A 19,406-nucleotide genomic window follows, 5' to 3' on the forward strand; every position below is an offset into this window, starting at 1 on the left:
GGGAGAGTACCAGTGGTGGAGGGAGTGTGTTGGGGAGAGTACCAGTGGTGGAGGAAGTGTGTTGGGGAGAGTACCAGTGGTGGAGGAAGTGTGTTGGGAAAGTACCAGTGGTGGAGTGTGTTGGGGAGAGTGCCAGTGGTGGAGGGAGTGTGTTGGGGAAAGTACCAGTGGTGGAGGGAGTGTGTTGGGGAGAGTACCAGTGGTGGAGGAAGTGTGTTGGGGAGAGTACCAGTGGTGGAAGAAGTGTGTTGGGGAGAGTACCAGTGGTGGAGGAAGTGTGTTGGGGAGAGTACCAGTGGTGGAGGAAGTGTGTTGGGAAAGTACCAGTGGTGGAGTGTGTTGGGGAGAGTACCAGTGGTGGAGGAAGTGTGTTGGGGAGAGTACCAGTGGTGGAGGGAGTAAGTTGGGGAGAGTACCAGTGGTGGAGGGAGTGTGTTGGGGAGAGTACCAGTGGTGGAGGGAGTAAGTTGGGGAAAGAACCAGAGGTGGAGGGAGTGTGTTGGGGAGAGTACCAGTGGAGGAGGTGTGTTGGGGAGAGTACCAGTGGTGGAGGAAGTGTGTTGGGGAGAGTACCAGTGGTGGAGGAAGTGTGTTGGGGAAAGTACCAGTGGTGGAGGAAGTGTGTTGGGAAAGTACCAGTGGTGGAGGAAGTGTGTTGGGGAGAGTACCAGTGGTGGAGGAAGTGTGTTGGGGAGAGTACCAGTGGTGGAGGAAGTGTGTTGGGGAGAGTACCAGTGGTGGAGGAAGTGTGTTGGGAAAGTACCAGTGGTGGAGTGTGTTGGGGAGAGTGCCAGTGGTGGAGGGAGTGTGTTGGGGAAAGTACCAGTGGTGGAGGGAGTGTGTTGGGGAGAGTACCAGTGGTGGAGGTGTGTTGGGGAGAGTACCAGTGGTGGAGGAAGTGTGTTGGGGAGAGTGCCAGTGGTGGAGGAAGTGTGTTCGGGAGAGTACCAGTGGTGGAGGGAGTGTGTTGGGGAAAGTACCAGTGGTGGAGGGAGTGTGTTGGGGAGAGTACCAGTGGTGGAGGGAGTGTGTTGGGGAAAGTCCCAGAGGTTGAGGGAGTGTGTTGGGGAGAGTACCAGTGGTGGAGGAAGTGTGTTGGGGAAAGTACCAGTGGTGGAGGAAGTGTGTTGGGGAAAGTACCAGTGGTGGAGGAAGTGTGTTGGGGAGAGTACCAGTGGTGGAGGAAGTGTGTTGGGGAAAGTACCAGTGGTGGAGGAAGTGTGTTGGGGAAAGTCTCAGAGGTGGAGGAAGAGAGTGTTGGAGAAAGAACCAGAGGTGAGGGAGAGAGTGTTGGGGAAGTGCCAGACGTGAGGAGAGAGAGAGTCTGACTCACTTTCTCCACCAACAAGACCACGGCGCCTCCTTGCTCACATTTTAAACATTGATTTCCTCCTTTCTCCTGCCTCTCCATTTAGTACTTTCTCCTGCCTCCCCATTTAGTACTTTCTCCTGCCTCCCCATTTAGTACTTTCTCCTGCCTCCCCATTTAGTACTTTCTCCTGCCTCCCCATTTAGTACTTTCTCCTGCCTCTAGATTTAGTACTTTGTTCCTCCTCCTCCTCCTTCTTCTTCTACTTTATCGTTGTTGTTTATTAGTTACTCTGCCTCAGTTGTTTGTCTGACTTTCTCTCTCTCTCTCTCTCTCTCTCTCTCTCTCTCTCTCTCTCTCTCTCTCTCTCTCTCTCTCTCTCTCTCTCTCTCTCTCTCTCTCTGTCTCTGTCTCTCTCTCTCTCTCTCTCTCTCTCTCTCTCTCTCTCTCTCTCTCTCTCTCTCTCTCTCTCTCTCTCTCTCTCTCTCTCTCTCTCTCTCCATCTCACTTTCTCTCTCATTCCATTTCTTCCTATCTTCAAGCTCTCCGGAACTCCAATAATCCAATATATAAAACTATTTGGACAAATCTGTTAGAAATTGCACAATTTTATTCCATAAATTGTGTTACCCAGACACTATAATTGTCAATTAATCGTTTTTTTTTATGTTATGCCTGTGCAGTCAAAATTAATACTATCATATTGTTTTCTGTGTCAGAATAGTGGACTGTGGCCATGTTTGGCACGGCACCACATTATTCCCAGTGCAAATCTGCCGTTTGGGGGGAGTGCTTTAAACAGGAGGGGTGGGTTAGGCTACTGGAAGGGTGGGTTAGGCTACTGGAGGGGTGGGTTAGGCTACTGGAGGGGTGGGTTAGGCTACTGGAAGGGTGGGTTAGGCTACTGGAGGGGAAGGTTAGGCTACTGGAGAGGTGGGTTAGGCTACTGGAAGGGTGGGTTAGGCTACTGGAGGGGTAGGTTCGGCTACTGGAGGGGTAGGTTAGGCTACTGGAAGGGTGGGTTAGGCTACTGGAGGGGTGGGTTAGGCTACTGGAGGGGTGGGTTAGGCTACTGGAGGGGTGGGTTAGGCTACTGGAGGGGTGGGTTAGGCTACTGGAGGGGTGGGTTAGGCTACTGGAAGGGTGGGTTAGGCTACTGGAGGGGTAGGTTAGGCTACTGGAGACGTGGGTTAGGCTACTGGAGAGGTGGGTTAGGCTACTGGAGACGTGGATAAGGCTACTGGAGAGGTAGGTTAGGCTACTGGAGGGGTGGGTTAGGCTACTGGAGGGGTGGGTTAGGCTACTGGAGGGGTGGGTTAGGCTACTGGAGGGGTGGGTTAGGCTACTGGAGGGGTGGGTTAGGCTACTGGAGGGGTGGGTTAGGCTACTAGAGGGTTGGGTTAGGCTACTGGAGGGGTGGGTTAGGCTACTGGAGGGGTGGGTTAGGCTACTGGAGGGGTGGGTTAGGCTACTGGAGGGGTGGGTTAGGCTACTGGAGAGGTGGGTTAGGCTACTGGAGGGGTGGGTTAGGCTACTGGAGGGCTGGGTTAGGCTACTGGAGGGGTGGGTTAGGCTACTGGAGGGGTGGGTTAGGCTACTGGAGGGGTGGGTTAGGCTACAGGAAGGGTGGGTTAGGCTACTGGAAGGGTAGGTTAGGCTACTGGAGACGTGGATTAGGCTACTGGAGAGGTGGGTTAGGCTACTGGAGGGGTGGGTTAGGCTACTGGAGGGGTGGGTTAGGCTACTGGAGGGGTGGGTTAGGCTACTGGAAGGGTGGGTTAGGCTACTGGAGGGGTAGGTTAGGTAACTGGAGACGTGGGTTAGGCTACTGGAGAGGTGGGTTAGGCTACTGGAGGGGTGGGTTAGGATACTGGAGGGGTGGGTTTGGCTACTGGAGGGGTGGGTTAATCTACTGGAAGGGTGGGTTAGGCTACAGAGGGGTGGGTTAGGTTACAGGGGGTGGGTTAGGCTACAGGGGGTGGGTTAGGCTACAGGGGGTGGGTTAGGCTACAGGGGGTGGGTTAGGCTACAGGGGGGTGGGTTAGGCTACAGGGGGTGGGTTAGGCTACAGGGGGTTAGGATAGGCTACAGGGGTGGGTTAGGCTACAGGGGGAGGGTTAGGCTACAGGGGGTGTGTTAGGCTACAGGGGGTGGGTTAGGCTACAGGGGGTGTGTTAGGCTACAGGGGGTGGGTTAGGCTACAGAGGGTGGGTTAGGCTACAGGGGGTTAGGATAGGCTTCAGGGGGTGGGTTAGGCTACAGGAGGGTAGGATAGGCTTCAGGGGGTGGGTTAGGATACAGGGGGAGGGTTAGGCTACAGGGGGTGGGTTAGGATACAGGGGGTGGGTTAGGCTACAGGGGGTGGGTTAGGATACAGGGGGAGGGTTAGGCTACAGGGGGTGGGTTAGGATACAGGGGGTAGGTTAGACTACAGGAGGGTGAGTTACCCTACTGGAGGTGGTTTGGGCTACAGGGGGTGGGTTAGACTACAGGAGGGTGGGTTAGACTACAGAAGGGTGGGTTACCCTACAGGAGGTGGGTTGGGCTACAGGGGGTGGGTAAGGCTACAGGGGGTGGGTTAGGCTACAAGGGGTGGGTTCGACTACAGGAAGGTGGGTTACCCTACAGGAGGTGGGTTGGGCTACAGGGGGTGGGTTAGGCTACAGGGGGTGGGTTAGGCTACAGGGGGTTAGGATAGGCTTCAGGGGTGGGTTAGGCTACAGGGGGTGGGTTAGACTACAGGGGGGTGGGTTAGACTACAGGGGGTGGGTTAGACTACAGGGGGGTGGGTTAGGCTACAGGGGGGGTGGGTTAGGCTACAGGGGGTGGGTTAGGCTACAGGGGGGCTGGGTTAGGCTACAGGGGGGGTGGGTTAGGCTACAGGGGGTGGGTTAGGCTACAGGGGGTGGGTTAGGCTACAGGGGGGCTGGGTTAGGCTACAGGGGGGTGGGTTAGGCTACAGGGGGTGGGTTAGGCTACAGGGGGTGGGTTAGGCTACAAGGGGTGGGTTAGGCTACAGGGGGGTGGGTTAGGCTACAGGGGGTGGGTTAGACTACAGGGGGTGGATTAGGCTACAGGGGATGGGTTAGGCTACAGGGGATGGGTTAGGCTACAAGGGGTGGGTTAGGCTACAGGGGGTGGGTTAGACTACAGGGGGTGGGTTAGGCTACAGGGGATGGGTTAGGTTACAGGGGATGGGTTAGGTTACAGGGGATGGGTTAGGTTACAGGGGGTGGGTTAGACTACAGGGGGTGGGTTAGGCTACAGGGGATGGGTTAGGTTACAGGGGGTGGGTTAGGCTACAGGGGATGGGTTAGGCTACAGGGGGTGGGTTAGGCTACAAGGGGAGGGTTAGGCTACAGGAGGTGAGTTAGGCTACAGGGGGAGGGTTAGGCTACAGGGGGGTGGGTTAGGCTACATGGGGTGGGTTAGGCTACAGGGGGTGGGTTAGGCTACAGGGGGAAGGTTAGGCTACAGGGGAGTGGGTTAGGCTACAGGGGAGTGGGTTAGGCTACAGGGGGTGGGTTAGGCTACAGGGGGTGGGTTAGGCTACAGGGGGTGGGTTAGGCTACAGGGGGGGTGGGTTAGGCTACAGGGGGTGGGTTAGGCTACAGGGGGAGGAGTTAGGCTACATGGGGTGGGTTAGGCTACAGGGGGTGGGTTAGGCTACAGGGGGTGGGTTAGGCTACAGGGGGGAGGGTTAGGCTACAGGGGGTGGGTTAGGTTACAGGGGGTGGGTTAGGCTACAGGGGTGGTGGGTTAGGCTACAGGGGGGTGGGTTAGGCTACAGGGGGGTGGGTTAGGCTACAGGGGGTGGGTTAGACTACAGGGGGTGGGTTAGGCTACAAGGGGTGGGTTAGGCAACAGGGGGGTGGGTTAGGCTACAGGGGGTGGGTTAGACTACAGGGGGTGGATTAGGCTACAGGGGATGGGTTAGGCTACAGGGGATGGGTTAGGCTACAGGGGGTGGGTTAGGCTACAGGGGGTGGGTTAGACTACAGGGGGTGGGTTAGGCTACAGGGGATGGGTTAGGTTACAGGAGATGGGTTAGGTTACAGGGGATGGGTTAGGTTACAGGGGATGGGTTAGGTTACAGGGGGTGGGTTCGACTACAGGGGGTGGGTTAGGCTACAGGGGATGGGTTAGGTTACAGGGGGTGGGTTAGGCTACAGGGGATGGGTTAGGCTACAGGGGGTGGGTTAGGCTACAAGGGGAGGGTTAGGCTACAGGAGGTGGGTTAGGCTACAGGGGGAGGGTTAGGCTACAGGGGGGTGGGTTAGGCTACATGGGGTGGGTTAGGCTACAGGGGGTGGGTTAGGCTACAGGGGGAGGGTTAGGCTACAGGGGAGTGGGTTAGGCTACAGGGGAGTGGGTTAGGCTACAGGGGGTGGGTTAGGCTACAGGGGGTGGGTTAGGCTACAGGGGGTGGGTTAGGCTACAGGGGGGGTGGGTTAGGCTACAGGGGGTGGGTTAGGCTACAGGGGGAGGGGTTAGGCTACAGGGGGTGGGTTAGGCTACAGGGGGTGGGTTAGGCTACAGGGGGTGGGTTAGGCTACAGGGGGAGGGTTAGGCTACAGGGGGTGGGTTAGGTTACAGGGGGTGGGTTAGGCTACAGGGGTGGTGGGTTAGGCTACAGGGGGGGTGGGTTAGGCTACAGGGGGTGGGTTAGGCTACAGGGGGGGTGGGTTAGGCTACAGGAGGGGTGGGTTAGGTTACAGGGGGTGGGTTAGGCTACAGGGGGGGTGGGTTAGGCTACAGGGGGGGTGGGTTAGGCTACAGGGGGTGGGTTAGGCTACAGGGGGGGTGGGTTAGGCTACAGGGGGTGGGTTAGGTTACAGGGGGTGGGTTAGGTTACAGGGGGTGGGTTAGGCTACAGGGGGGGTGGGTTAGGCTACAGGGGGTGGGTTAGGTTACAGGGGGTGGGTTAGGCTACAGGGGTGGTGGGTTAGGCTACAGGGGGGGTGGGTTAGGCTACAGGGGGGGTGGGTTAGGCTACAGGGGGGGGTTAGGCTACAGGGGGTGGGTTAGGTTACAGGGGGTGGGTTAGGCTACAGGGGTGGTGGGTTAGGCTACAGGGGGGGTGGGTTAGGCTACAGGGGGTGGGTTAGGCTACAGGGGGTGGGTTAGGTTACAGGGGGTGGGTTAGGCTACAGGGGTGGTGGGTTAGGCTACAGGGGGGGTGGGTTAGGCTACAGGGGGTGGGTTAGGCTACAGGGGGGTGGGTTAGGCTACAGGGGGTGGGTTAGGCTACAGGGGGTGGGTTAGGCTACAAGGGGTGGGTTAGGCTACAGGGGGGTGGGTTAGGCTACAGGGGGTGGGTTAGGTTACAGGGGATGGGTTAGGTTACAGGGGATGGGTTAGGTTACAGGGGGTGGGTTAGACTACAGGGGGTGGGTTAGGCTACAGGGGATGGGTTAGGTTACAGGGGGTGGGTTAGGCTACAGGGGATGGGTTAGGCTACAGGGGGTGGGTTAGGCTACAAGGGGAGGGTTAGGCTACAGGAGGTGGGTTAGGCTACAGGGGGAGGGTTAGGCTACAGGGGGGTGGGTTAGGCTACATGGGGTGGGTTAGGCTACAGGGGGTGGGTTAGGCTACAGGGGGAGGGTTAGGCTACAGGGGAGTGGGTTAGGCTACAGGGGAGTGGGTTAGGCTACAGGGGGTGGGTTAGGCTACAGGGGGTGGGTTAGGCTACAGGGGGTGGGTTAGGCTACAGGGGGTGGGTTAGGCTACAGGGGGTGGGTTAGGCTACAGGGGGGGTGGGTTAGGCTACAGGGGGTGGGTTAGGCTACAGGGGGAGGGGTTAGGCTACAGGGGGTGGGTTAGGCTACAGGGGGTGGGTTAGGCTACAGGGGGTGGGTTAGGCTACAGGGGGAGGGTTAGGCTACAGGGGGTGGGTTAGGTTACAGGGGGTGGGTTAGGCTACAGGGGTGGTGGGTTAGGCTACAGGGGGGGTGGGTTAGGCTACAGGGGGTGGGTTAGGCTACAGGGGGGTGGGTTAGGCTACAGGAGGGGTGGGTTAGGTTACAGGGGGTGGGTTAGGCTACAGGGGGGGTGGGTTAGGCTACAGGGGGGGTGGGTTAGGCTACAGGGGGTGGGTTAGGTTACAGGGGGTGGGTTAGGCTACAGGGGTGGTGGGTTAGGCTACAGGGGGGGTTGGTTAGGCTACAGGGGGGGGTGGGTTAGGCTACAGGGGGGGGGTTAGGCTACAGGGGGTGGGTTAGGTTACAGGGGGTGGGTTAGGCTACAGGGGTGGTGGGTTAGGCTACAGGGGGGGTGGGTTAAGCTACAGGGGGTGGGTTAGGCTACAGGGGGTGGGTTAGGTTACAGGGGGTGGGTTAGGCTACAGGGGTGGTGGGTTAGGCTACAGGGGGGGTGGGTTAGGCTACAGGGGGTGGGTTAGGCTACAGGGGGGTGGGTTAGGCTACAGGGGGTGGGTTAGGCTACAGGGGGTGGGTTAGGCTACAAGGGGTGGGTTAGGCTAAAGGGGGGTGGGTTAGGCTACAGGGGGTGGGTTAGACTACAGGGGGTGGATTAGGCTACAGGGGATGGGTTAGGCTACAGGGGATGGGTTAGGCTACAGGGGGGTGGGTTAGGCTACAGGGGGTGGGTTAGACTACAGGGGGTGGGTTAGGCTACAGGGGATGGGTTAGACTACAGGGGGTGGATTAGGCTACAGGGGATGGGTTAGGCTACAGGGGATGGGTTAGGCTACAGGGGGTGGGTTAGGCTACAGGGGGTGGGTTAGACTACAGGGGGTGGGTTAGGCTACAGGGGATGGGTTAGGTTACAGGGGATGGGTTAGGTTACAGGGGATGGGTTAGGTTACAGGGGATGGGTTAGGTTACAGGGGGTGGGTTAGACTACAGGGGGTGGGTTAGGCTACAGGGGATGGGTTAGGTTACAGGGGGTGGGTTAGGCTACAGGGGATGGGTTAGGCTACAGGGGGTGGGTTAGGCTACAAGGGGAGGGTTAGGCTACAGGAGGTGGGTTAGGCTACAGGGGGAGGGTTAGGCTACAGGGGGGTGGGTTAGGCTACATGGGGTGGGTTAGGCTACAGGGGGAGGGTTAGGCTACAGGGGGAGGGTTAGGCTACAGGGGAGTGGGTTAGGCTACAGGGGAGTGGGTTAGGCTACAGGGGGTGGGTTAGGCTACAGGGGGTGGGTTAGGCTACAGGGGGTGGGTTAGGCTACAGGGGGGTGGGTTAGGCTACAGGGGGTGGGTTAGGCTACAGGGGGAGGGGTTAGGCTACAGGGGGTGGCTTAGGCTACAGGGGGTGGGTTAGGCTACAGGGGGTGGGTTAGGCTACAGGGGGGAGGGTTAGGCTACAGGGGGTGGGTTAGGTTACAGGGGGTGGGTTAGGCTACAGGGGTGGTGGGTTAGGCTACAGGGGGGGTGGGTTAGGCTACAGGGGGTGGGTTTGGCTACAGGGGGGGTGGGTTAGGCTACAGGGGGGGGGTGGGTTAGGCTACAGGGGGTGGGTTAGGCTACAGGGGGGGGGGTTAGGCTACAGGGGGGGGGTTAGGCTACAGGGGGTGGGTTAGGCTACAGGGGGGGTGGGTTAGGCTACAGGGGGTGGGTTAGGTTACAGGGGGTGGGTTAGGTTACAGGGGGTGGGTTAGGCTACAGGGGTGGTGGGTTAGGCTACAGGGGGGGTGGGTTAGGCTACAGGGGGGGTGGGTTAGGCTACAGGGGGGGGGTTAGGCTACAGGGGGTGGGTTAGGTTACAGGGGGTGGGTTAGGCTACAGGGGTGGTGGGTTAGGCTACAGGGGGGGTGGGTTAGGCTACAGGGGGTGGGTTAGGCTACAGGGGGTGGGTTAGGTTACAGGGGGTGGGTTAGGCTACAGGGGTGGTGGGTTAGGCTACAGGGGGGGTTGGTTAGGCTACAGGGGGTGGGTTAGGCTAGAATAGTGCTGTAGGACACTTTGGAAGTGGGTTTGATTATAGAGGTGGGTGGGGACCCCAGGGGTGGGCGGGGACCCCAGGGGTTAGTGGGGACCCCAGGGGGTGGGTGTGGACCCCAGGGGTGGGTGGGGACCCCAGGGGTGGGTTTGGACCCCAAGAGTGGATGTGGAACCCAGGGGTGGGTGGGGACCCCAGGGGTGGGTGTGGACCCCAGGGGTGGGTGGGGACCCCAGGGGTGGGTTTGGACCCCAGGAGTGGATGAGGACCCCAGGAGTGGATGGGGACCCCAGGGGTGGGTAGGGACCCCAGGGGTGGGTGTGGACCCCAGGAGTGGATGGGGACCCCAGGGGTGGGTGTGGACCCCAGAAGTGGATGGGGACCCCAGGGGTGGGTGTGGACCCCAGGAGTGGATGGGGACCCCAGGGGTGGGTGGGGACCCCAGGGGTGGGTGTGGACCCTATGGGTGGATGGGGACCCCAGGAGTGGATGGAGTCCCCAGGGGTGGGTGGAGACCCCAGGGGTGGATGGGGACCCCAGGGGTGGAAGGGGACCCCAGGGGTGGGTAGGGACCCCAGGGGTGGGTGGGGACCCCAGGGGTAGGAGGGGACCCCAGGGGTAGGAGGGGACCCCAGGGGTAGGAGGGGACCCCAGGGGTTGGTGGGGACCCCAGGGGTGGGTAGGGACCCCAGGGGTTGGTGGGGACCCCAGAGGTGGGTAGGGACCCCAGAGGTTGGTGGGAACCCCAGGGGTGGGCGGGGACCCCAGGAGTGGATGAGGACCCCATGGGTGGGTGGGGGACCCCAGGGGTGGATGAGGACCCCAGGGGTGAGTGGGGACCCCAGGGGTGAGTGTGGACCCCAGGGGTGGGTGGGGACCCCAGAAGTGGGTGGGGACCCCAGGGGTGGGTGTGGACCCCAGGGGTGGGTGGGGACCCCAGGGGTGGGTTTGGACCCCAGGAGTGGATGTGGACCCCAGGGGTGGGTGGGGACCCCAGGGGTGGGTGTGGACCCCAGGGGTGGGTGGGGACCCCAGGGGTTTGTTTGGACCCCAGGAGTGGATGAGGACCCCAGGAGTGGATGGGGACCCCAGGGGTGGGTGGGGACCCCAGTGGTGGGTGTGGACCCCAGGAGTGGATGGGGATCCCAGGGGTGGGTGTGGACCCCAGAAGTGGATGGGGACCCCAGGGGTGGGTGGGGACCCCAGGGGTGGGTGTGGACCCCAGGAGTGGATGGGGACCCCAGGGGTGGGTGGGGACCCCAGGGATGGGTGTGGACCCTAAGGGTGGATGAGGACCCCAGGAGTGGATGGGGACCCCAGGGGTGGGTGGGGACCCCAGGGGTGGGTGGGGACCCCAGGGGTGGGAGGGGACCCCAGGGGTGGTTAGGGACTCCAGGGGTGGGTGGGGACTCCAGGGGTAGAGGGGACCCCAGGGGTAGGAGGGGGACCCCAGGGGTTGGTGGGGACCCCAGGGGTGGGTAGGGACCCCAGGGGTTGGTGGGGACCCCAGGGATTGGTGGGGACCCCAGGGGTGGGTAAGGACCCCAGGGGTTGGTGGGGACCCCAGGGGTGGATAGGGACCACAGGGGTTGGTGGGGACCCCAGGGGTGGGTGGGGACCCCAGGGGTGGGTGGGGACTCCAGGGGTGGGTAGGGACCCCAGGGGTGGGTGGGGACCCCAGGGGTGGGTAGGGACCCCAGGGGTTGGTGGGGACCCCAGGGGTGGGTGGGGACCCCAGGGGTGGGTAGGGACCCCAGGGGTGGGTGGGGACCCCAGAGGTGGGTATGGACCCCAGGGGTTGGTGGGGACTCCAGGGGTGGGTGGGGACCCCAGGGATGGGTAGGGACCCCAGGGGTTGGTGAGGACCCCAGGGGTGGGTGGGGACCCCAGGGGTGGGTGGGGACCCCAGAGGTTGGTGGGGACCCCCAGGAGTTGGTGGGGACCCCAGGAGTGGGTGGGGACCCCAGAGGTGGGTAGGGACCCCAGAGGTTGGTGGGGACCCCCAGGAGTTGGTGGGGACCCCAGGAGTGGGTGGGGACCCCAGGGGTGGGTGGGGACTTCAGGGACATAGAGCTGCTCTAAATGAGTCTGATCAGAAGACTAAGAAACACAGAGTAGTGCTGGTGGTCCAGGACTACTTTGAGAATTGGGTCTGGAAAAATGGCTGCTAGACTTTAATCTAAGCAAATGCAAGGCAATGAGATTTTAAAATGAGATGAGACGGTCACGAGGTAATCCATCGTCAGAAGTGACAGTTTAATTTAATACTAAGTTAATTTCCTTACTGTCCTACATAGTACCTATTTGCACTTATGGGGCTGTTACAATTACCTCCCCCTCAATTCTCCTCGTTTTCTGTTAAGACACTCAGAATTTTAGGATGAAATTTTCAAGTGTAATCTGCTATACATAAGTTTTAAATATCAGGAATTTCTTTTTCAGTTTAATAAAACAATAAAGATTTTATACAAAATTTGAAAATATCCTGAGATACTTTGCAATTTATTGATATATTTTAGTTTTGTTTTATTAATTTAATAAAACTGTAATATCAATATAGCTATAGGTTAAGTACTAATTGTAAATAAGAAGCAATAAAATGCTTATCTTCAAACACTGCGACAGTTAGGTAAGGTCGTGGTTTTCTATTCAGCTTTTCAGGTAAACTCAAATATTCACAATATATTTGACAGTACGATTTAATACTAAGTGAAAATAAGTACAATTCCTGACTGCTATGAATAGTACATAATTGCACTTATTGGTGCTGTTACATTTACCTCCCCATTCTTGGAGGACAGGCTACTCGAGGAGAGTATACAATGTATTACAATATATGTGTATACATTGTATACAATGTATAGAATGTAATGTGAAGACAAATGGCTGAGTCAGAGAAGAGAGACCTGAGAGTAGACATAGCACAAGCCAGCCACCTTAAACACATAAAATCATTGTAACATTTGCGACGTGTGCGACGCTGGCGGCCATTCTTGCAACCTAGTAATAAATGGATACTGTAGGCGTTGCAAACAACGTATGTTAGACCAAGCCAGAGTATGCAGCCTCAGTGTGGAATTTCTTCCTAAATAAAATTAATAAAAAGCTACATTAAGTCCTAAGGGTTGCTACAAGACAAGTCCTTGAACATGTAAGACTGAACACCGAGGAAAGGCTAAAGGTTCAGATTTCACCACGCTAGCAAAGAAAATGATAAAAGTGCCATGATCACTACATATAAGATTCTCAACCACTGGGGAAGGAGGAACAAAATATAAATACATAGCATGATGAAGGGTAATTCTCAGATATCCTACGGCCGTGAGGACCATTAAATGGTACTGAGAAGTCTTAATAGAACAGGAACCGGAGTTGAAAACCTCGATATATGAAGCTGGAACTCATGGAATACACTGAACACCGTTAAATGGGTTCAGGGGACACCAGGGGAACACCCTAAAAGCCCCTGAACGGCTCTGGGGTACTTGGCAATGCCAGATACACCATATAAAAGGCTTGGGGTCAGCTTGGTACACACGGAACCCCAATAAACCCATCTGGAACGGTGGAACCCCAATAAACCCATCTGGAACGGTGGAACCCCAATAAACCCATCTGGAACGGTGGAACCCCAATAAACCCATCTGGAACGGTGGAACCCTAATAAACCCATCTGGAACGGTGGAACCCCAATAAACCCATCTGGAACGGTGGAACCCCAATAAACCCATCTGGAACGGTGGAACCCCAATAAACCCATCTGGAACGGTGGAACCCCAATAAACCCATCTGGAACGGTGGAACCCCAATAAACCCATCTGGAACGGTGGCTTGGGGTCTCCTGGAACAATCTCAACTGTTCATCGTCATCTAGAATCTTCCTGGGTTGTTGTTGTTAAAGATTCGCTACCTGGAACAAAGTTCCAAGTAGCACGGGCTATGGCGAGCCCGTCTCTTCCTGGGAGTTCATAGCTTAAGGCCAGAGGTTCTCGATTGTTGCAATGTGCAGTAAAACACCTCGGACACATGGACCTACACTGAGACACACACCTCGGACACATGGACCTACACTGAGACACACACCTCGGACACATAGACCTACACTGAGACACACACCTCGGACACATAGACCTACACTGAGACACACACCTCGGACACATAGACCTACACTGAGACACACACCTCGGACACATAGACCTACACTGAGACACACACCTCGGACACATAGACCTACACTGAGACACATACTCCGGACACATAGACCTACACTCAGACACACACCGCGGACACATAGTCCTACAGACACATACCTCGGACACATAGACCTACACTCAGACACACACCACGGACACATAGACCTACACTGAGACATACTCCGGACACATAGACCTACACTGAGACACACACCTCGGACACATAGACCTACACTGAGACACACACCTCGGACACATAGACCTACACTGAGACACACACCTCGGACACATGGACCTACACTGAGACATACTCCGGACACATAGACCTACACTGAGACACACACCTCGGACACATAGACCTACACTGAGACACACACCTCGGACACATAGACCTACACTGAGACACATACTCCGGACACATAGACCTACACTCAGACACACACCGCGGACACATAGTCCTACAGACACATACCTCGGACACATAGACCTACACTCAGACACACACCACGGACACATAGACCTACACTGAGACATACTCCGGACACATAGACCTACACTCAGACACACACCGCGGACACATAGACCTACACTGAGACACACACCTCGGACACATAGACCTACACTGAGACACACACCTCGGACACATAGACCTACACTGAGACACACACCTCGGACACATAGACCTACACTGAGACACACACCTCGGACACATAGACCTACACTGAGACACACACCTCGGACACATAGACCTACACTGAGACACACACCTCGGACACATAGACCTACACTGAGACACACACCGCGGACACATAGACCTACACTGAGACACACACCACGGACACATAGACCTACACTGAGACACACACCAGGGACACATAGACCTACACTGAGACACACACCGCGGACACATAGACCTACACTGAGACACACACCACGGACACATAGACCTACACTGAGACACACACCTCGGACACATAGACCTACACTGAGACACATACTCCGGACACATAGACCTACACTCAGACACACACCGCGGACACATAGACCTACACTGAGACACACACCTCGGACACATAGACCTACACTGAGACACACACCTCGGACACATAGACCTACACTGAGACACACACCTCGGACACATAGACCTACACTGAGACACACACCTCGGACACATAGACCTACACTGAGACACATACTCCGGACACATAGACCTACACTCAGACACACACCGCGGACACATAGACCTACACTGAGACACACACCTCGGACACATAGACCTACACTGAGACACATACTCCGGACACATAGACCTACACTCAGACACACACCGCGGACACATAGACCTACACTGAGACACACACCTCGGACACATAGACCTACACTGAGACACACACCTCGGACACATAGACCTACACTGAGACATACTCCGGACACATAGACCTACACTCAGACACACACCGCGGACACATAGTCCTACAGACACATACCTCGGACACATAGACCTACACTCAGACACATACCTCGGACACATAGACCTACACTGAGACACACACCTCGGACACATAGACCCACACTGAGACACATACTCCGCACACATAGACCTACACTGAGACACATACCTCGGACACATAGACCCACACTGAGACACATACTCCGCACACATAGACCTACACTTAGACACACACCGCGGACACATAGACCCACACTGAGACACATACCTCGGACACATAGACCTACACTGAGACACATACCTCGGACACATAGACCTACACTGAGACACATACCTCGGACACATAGACCTACACTGAGACACATACTCCGGACACATAGACCTACACTCAGACACATACCTCGGACACATAGACCTACACTCAGACACATACCTCGGACACATAGACCTACACTCAGACACATACCTCGGACACATAGACCTATAGAGACACATACCTCGGACACATAGACCTACACTCAGACACACACCGCGGACACATAGACCTACACTGAGACACATACCGCGGACACATAGACCTACACTGAGACACATACCGCGGACACATAGACCTACACTGAGACACATACCGCGGACACATAGACCTACACTAGCCAGGGACACTGCTCAAGGGGGCCAGGAAGGTCTATAGAACACCCCCTAGGGACATCTAGGGGGGCCGGGCTAGGACTCCCCTAGGGACATCTAGGGGGGCCGGGCTAGGACTCCCCTAGGGACATCTAGGGGGCGGTGCTAGGACTCCCCTAGGGACTTGTAGGGGGCGGGCTAGGACTCCCCTAGGGACATCTAGGAGGAGGAGAAGGGAGGAAGGAGGAAGGGAGTAGCCGCGGACCTCCCCCGGTCACCGTCAGTGATCCCGCAGACACGGTTGGGGTTGCACGCACTCGCGTCTCTCCACGCCTCGCCACGCGCTTCTCCACTCACGCTACCACGTGTCGCACGCTCACGCACGCCTTCCCGTGACTGCTCACCCACACACCTGTAGCTCGGTGTAGTCGCGCAGTTTGCAAGCAACGGTGTCTTGTGTGCCACTCTGAGGTAAACAGACAGATAGTCGATGTTTCGAAGGAATTATAGAGAAAGCGTTAAGCCTAATATAACCTGGCAGGGTGGGAAGGATAAGGATAGGGGCTAGGATACGAGGACGGAGTGAAGGATGTGCCCAACCACTTCAGCCATCGCGGGATCGCTGCTTCCGGTAGCACAGGATTCTCTAGCAAGAAACGTGGCTACTTAAGGAACAGGATAATGGCAGGATATTCGTGCTACTTAAGTGATGTTTCTTGTTTCTCACTTTTTGTATCCTACACCTCGTATCCTACACCATGTATCTTACACCTCGTATCCTACATCATGTATCCTTCAAATAGCATCCTACACCATGTATTCCACACCTAGAATCCTACACCATGTATTCCACACCTAGAATCCTACACCTAGTATCCTACACCTAGTATCCTCCACCTCGTATCCTACATCATGATTCCTTCAAATGGCATCCTACACCATGTATTCCACACCTAGAATCCTACACCTAGTATCCTACACCTAGTATCCTTCACCTAGTATCCTACACCTAGTATCCTACACCTAGCATCCTACACCATGTATCCTACACCTAGTATCCTACACCTAGTATCCTACACCTGCCAGACCTCAAGTCCTGATGCAATCTGGAGTCACCTTGATGATTAGAGACTAATGTGTACTCATCTAGTTGTGCTAGCGGGGGTTGAGCTCTGGCTCTTTGGTCCCGCCTCTCAACTAACAATCAACTGGTGTACAGGTTCCTGAGCCTACTGGGCTCTATCATATCTACATTTGAAACTGTGTATGGAGTCAGCCTCCACCACATCACTGCCTAATGCATTCCACCTGTTAACTACTCTGACACTGAAAAAGTTCTTTCTAACGTCCCTGTGGCTCATGTGGGTACTAAGTTTCCACCTGTGTCTCCTTGTTCGCGTGTCCCCCATGTTAAACAATTTATCTTTATCTACCCTGTCGATTCCTCTGAGAATTTCTTAGGTGGTGATCATGTATCCCCTTATTCCTCTGTTTTCCAGGGATGTGTAGCTCCCGTAGCCTTTCCTCGTAGCTCATATCTCTCAGTTCCGGAACTAGTCTGGTGAGACACCGCTTAATCTTCTCTAACTTCGTCTTGTGTTTAACTAGGTATGGACTCCAGGCTGGAGCTGCATACTCCAGGATTGGTCTGACGTAAGTGGTATACAGGGTCCTGAACGATTCCTTACACAAGTTTCTAAAGGCAGTTCTTATGTTAGCCAGTCTAGCATATGCCGCTGATGACATCCTTTTGATGTGGGCCTCTGGGAACAGGTTCGGTGTGATATCAACCCCCAAATCATTCTCTCTATTTGACTCTAGCAGGATTTCACCTCCCAGATGGTACCTTGTGTTCAGCCTCCTGCTCCCTTCGCCTAATTTCAATTCTTTACACTTTCTGAGTTTAACTTTAGTAACCATTTTATTGACCACTCCTCAAGCCTGTCCAGGTCGTCTTGTAGTCTCTGTCTATCTTCATCTGTTTTCATTCTTCTCATAATTTTTGCATCATCAGCAAACATTGAGAGGAATGAGTCTATACCCTCTGGAAGTTCGTTTACATATATTAGAAACAGGATGGGTCCAAGTACAGAGCCCTGTGGGACTCCGCTGGTGACATCTCACCACTCTGATGTCTCCCCCCTCACCGTTACTCGCTGTTTCCTGTTTAGATACTCCCTTATCCACTGGAGCACCTTCCCTTTCACTTTTGCCTGTTGCTCCAACTTTTGTAACAGACTTTTGTGGGGTAAAATGTTTGTACTCACCTATTGATGAGGTGATACACCTATGTGTATGTGTGTTGCCATTAAATAGATTACAAAGATCTATTAACTTCAAATTACACTTCTGAGGGTAGAATGGCATCTCAAAAAATACATCTTGATATTATTTGAGCGCTTTGGTGATACTTGCAAGCAAGGAGAGCGATATATATATATATATATATATATATATATATATATATATATATATATATATATATATATATATATATATATATATGCGAACAAACCTGAATGGTCCCCAGGACAATATGCAACTGAAAACTCACACCCCAGAAGTGACTCGAACCCATACTCCCAGGAGCCACGCAACTGGTATGTACAAGACGCCTTAATCCACTTGGCCATCACGACCGGACATAATGAGGTGATAGCCGAGGCTATTTGAACCACCCCACCGCCGGCACTCGGATAGTAAACTTGGGCATAGCATTTTACCAAATCACCTCATTCTTTGGGGCACACGTGAGGAACACAAATGCGAACAAGCCTGAATGGTCCCCAGGACAATATGCAACTGAAAACTCACACCCCAGAAGTTTGGGTTCGAGTCACTTCTGGGATGTGAGTTTTCAGTTATATATATATATATATATATATATATATATATATATATATATATATATATATATATATATATATATATATATATATATATATATATATAATATAATATATATATTCCTTAACTACACACATACGAACCTATGCTACCTTCCTTCTCTGCCCTGTGGATGCTCGAAAGCCAGAAAGAACGTCCATATTTCGGTGCTTTTAATTTCACTAAAACACCGGGATTTTGACGTAGTGGTCGGTAACACCAGCGAGGGATTTTGAGGACAAGTTGTGAACATAGATAATGTTATACTCTAATTACCAGCAGTGTATAAGGGTCTAAGCACTCAGAAGACTGTAGAAAATTGAGTCTAACGTCAGGAAAGAGTAAGACGTGTTTTGCTGTTGCATAGAAATGGAACGAGGCTGTTGCCGCAGCGACAGATCCAGCAAGAACAGCTGACTGAGGGAACAGCTGACTGAGGGAACAGCTGACTGAGGGAACAGCTGACTGAGGGAACAGCTGACTGGCCGTGTAAACATTGCAACGCCTTGTGCAATCCTCTCGCTCAACAGGTAAGTGGCTGGTACCCTTATACTCTAATGACTCAATCATCTAGCTTACAGGTCAACTAGCCACATATGAGCTAGCCACATATAAGCTAGCCACATATACCTGCTCCTAGTAGGTCCCTCATCCTCTCAAACTAGTCTACAGGAAGGGTGGCAAGCGCCCCCTTATATCTGGCTTCCCATTCAGCTACAGGCAGGTGTGTGTGGAGCCCCTTATATATGTCAACCCTTATGGCTCTTTAATCATCAGTGCCCGCCACCAGCCCCCCATATTATAGACCTATATATATATATATATATATATATATATATATATATATATATATATATATATATATATGTGTGTGTGTGTGTGTGTGTGTGTGTGTGAATGTCTTTTACAGACTACTCATTACTCCTACTACACTACTCCTCATAAATATGTAACGTATTGCAGGTATATGTTACAGCTATATAAGGTATATCCTTGGGTACACTGACCTTGTTTGTTATCCTTAGATACACAGACCTTGTT

At 54.5% G+C, this 19,406-nt stretch overlaps 1 protein-coding gene across 1 annotated transcript in view; it reads left to right on the forward strand.

Moving 5' to 3' along the window:
• The window catches only part of LOC138366428 (uncharacterized), a 37,027-nt gene extending 21,665 nt beyond the window's left edge, over positions 1-15,362 (forward strand). Inside the window, exon 2 of the mRNA XM_069327475.1 lies at positions 15,002-15,362. Coding sequence (XP_069183576.1) covers positions 15,002-15,362 — 361 coding nt within the window. The remainder of the gene's footprint in view (positions 1-15,001) is intronic.
• Positions 15,363-19,406: the final 4,044 nt, after the last annotated feature.

This window comes from Procambarus clarkii, chromosome 19, assembly GCF_040958095.1.
Source record: "Procambarus clarkii isolate CNS0578487 chromosome 19, FALCON_Pclarkii_2.0, whole genome shotgun sequence".
Classification (NCBI taxonomy): domain Eukaryota; kingdom Metazoa; phylum Arthropoda; class Malacostraca; order Decapoda; family Cambaridae; genus Procambarus; species Procambarus clarkii.